This window comes from Pyxicephalus adspersus, chromosome 4, assembly GCF_032062135.1.
Source record: "Pyxicephalus adspersus chromosome 4, UCB_Pads_2.0, whole genome shotgun sequence".
Lineage (NCBI taxonomy): Eukaryota > Metazoa > Chordata > Amphibia > Anura > Pyxicephalidae > Pyxicephalus > Pyxicephalus adspersus.
In genome coordinates this window covers 148,728,718-148,730,382 of record NC_092861.1, presented here as the reverse complement: position 1 = coordinate 148,730,382, position 1,665 = coordinate 148,728,718, and the positions used below count along the sequence as shown (strand labels likewise).

Here is a 1,665-nt window from a genome sequence, read left to right as displayed (position 1 = left end):
GTACAGTCCTTTATAGTAAAATGATTCAGCTCAGCAAATCAAATCAGCTTTTTATACCAGTTCACATCAGCTACCATACAGGCTTGTTTGCAACCTACCTGCTGCCATTTTTCTCCCATTAACCTGACAGCACACCTGTGTCACCTATACCAGACCTCCAATATGCTGTAGGCAAACCAATGGGTGTACCTGGGTGGAATGGGAAGTAACCAGGACATTCCAATTCCAAAGCCCTAAAATAAACTAAACAATAGCAGACACTTGCAGAGTTGCTCTCTACTATTCCTGGTCTCTCAGCATGCCACCTGTAATAAAGAGCCTGTGTTCCATATAATGGGGAGACATATCGCCCGTCCAGGAACCATCCCTGTGGTCTTGTACAAATGGTAGCAGAGCATTTTATCAATTAGGGGTATAAAGGATCATTGTTGTCCTTACGCGTTTCGCAATATGAAAGATTGCTACTTTTCCTGTGGGGACACCTCAATATTAGACACCCTTACGGGGGTTTATTCTTTAATATAAACTTCTCTGATTGGAGTCCCCTGATGTACACTGTATGGACCCAAGTTTGTGACCATCTGATCATCACACCTATATAAATTTGTTGGATGTTCTATTTCAAAGCCATAGACATAAATATGGAGTTGGCCTGCAATCTGCAGCTATAATATTCTTCTTTTTACTGGAAAGGGTTTCCATAAAGGTTTGGAATGTGTCTTGGAATGTGTTTCCATTCATCCACAAGAGATATTGAAGGCTCACAACTGGTCTTCTAACTCATCCTAACCATGTTCAGTTTGAGTTGCATGAACTATGCAGGTTTTATAGCGCACGTGAAAACTACATATCACAAGTGGTTGCTTTCTTTGATTGATATCCCTTCCTGGTTAGGAATCACTGATAATTCAAACAGAACCTGCTGCTGGGCAAAGGTTATACAACTGTACCAATACTCAAACTGCATTTTTGGTGCTAAACATGAAAACCTAGCAAATATCTACAAATGAAGTATACATACAATAAATTCTTGGGGTCTTTTCCATTCTATGTTCCTTGTGTTGATATCCAAATCTTTTCCAGATCCGATGCTTTTGAGGTTAGAAGGAAAAGCTTCATCAACGAACAGAGTTCTCTTCTTCAGATGTCCGTCTCTTAGCACATTGAAGTCCTGATTGTGGAATTTACGTGGATTCTCCAGAGTGCCATTCCTGGGATTGATCTGGAGAGGAGACGGTGGTTGAAGGATGGATCTAGAGGTGTTCATTGCAACACTGAGGAAAATAAATATATTTGTATTAAATGGATTGTAGATATGAGGCTTTTTAATATTAAAAACTTTTATCCAAGGAAAAATGGTGGATAGGGTGGAAATAAAGATGGTGGATTTACACTTTCTTTTGTTGGACAATGTGGACACCATGATAAAGGCAGTAAGTATGCAATAGAATGGGTTGGGAAGGGTGATCCTCAGTCTACAGATTCTCATTGGTGGGAGTATCTTGTTGGTTCTAAGGCCGTGAATGTGGCCCCCATCCAATAAGGACTTCAGGTCATTGACAATCTAGTTTCAGATGGATAACTTTTAGTGGGGTTCTGTAACATGGCAGCTGGGGGGATTTGAAGCCATCAATTGTAAAAAAAAAAACAGGTGTAGGAGGATGG

At 40.3% G+C, this 1,665-nt stretch overlaps 1 protein-coding gene across 1 annotated transcript in view; it reads right to left on the bottom strand.

Moving 5' to 3' along the window:
• Nucleotides 1-1,267, bottom strand: part of LOC140329914 (calpain-13-like) — a 37,994-nt gene extending 36,727 nt beyond the window's left edge. Inside the window, exon 1 of the mRNA XM_072410306.1 lies at nt 1,022-1,267. Coding sequence (XP_072266407.1) covers nt 1,022-1,267 — 246 coding nt within the window. The remainder of the gene's footprint in view (nt 1-1,021) is intronic.
• Between the last annotated feature and the right edge of the window lie 398 nt (nt 1,268-1,665).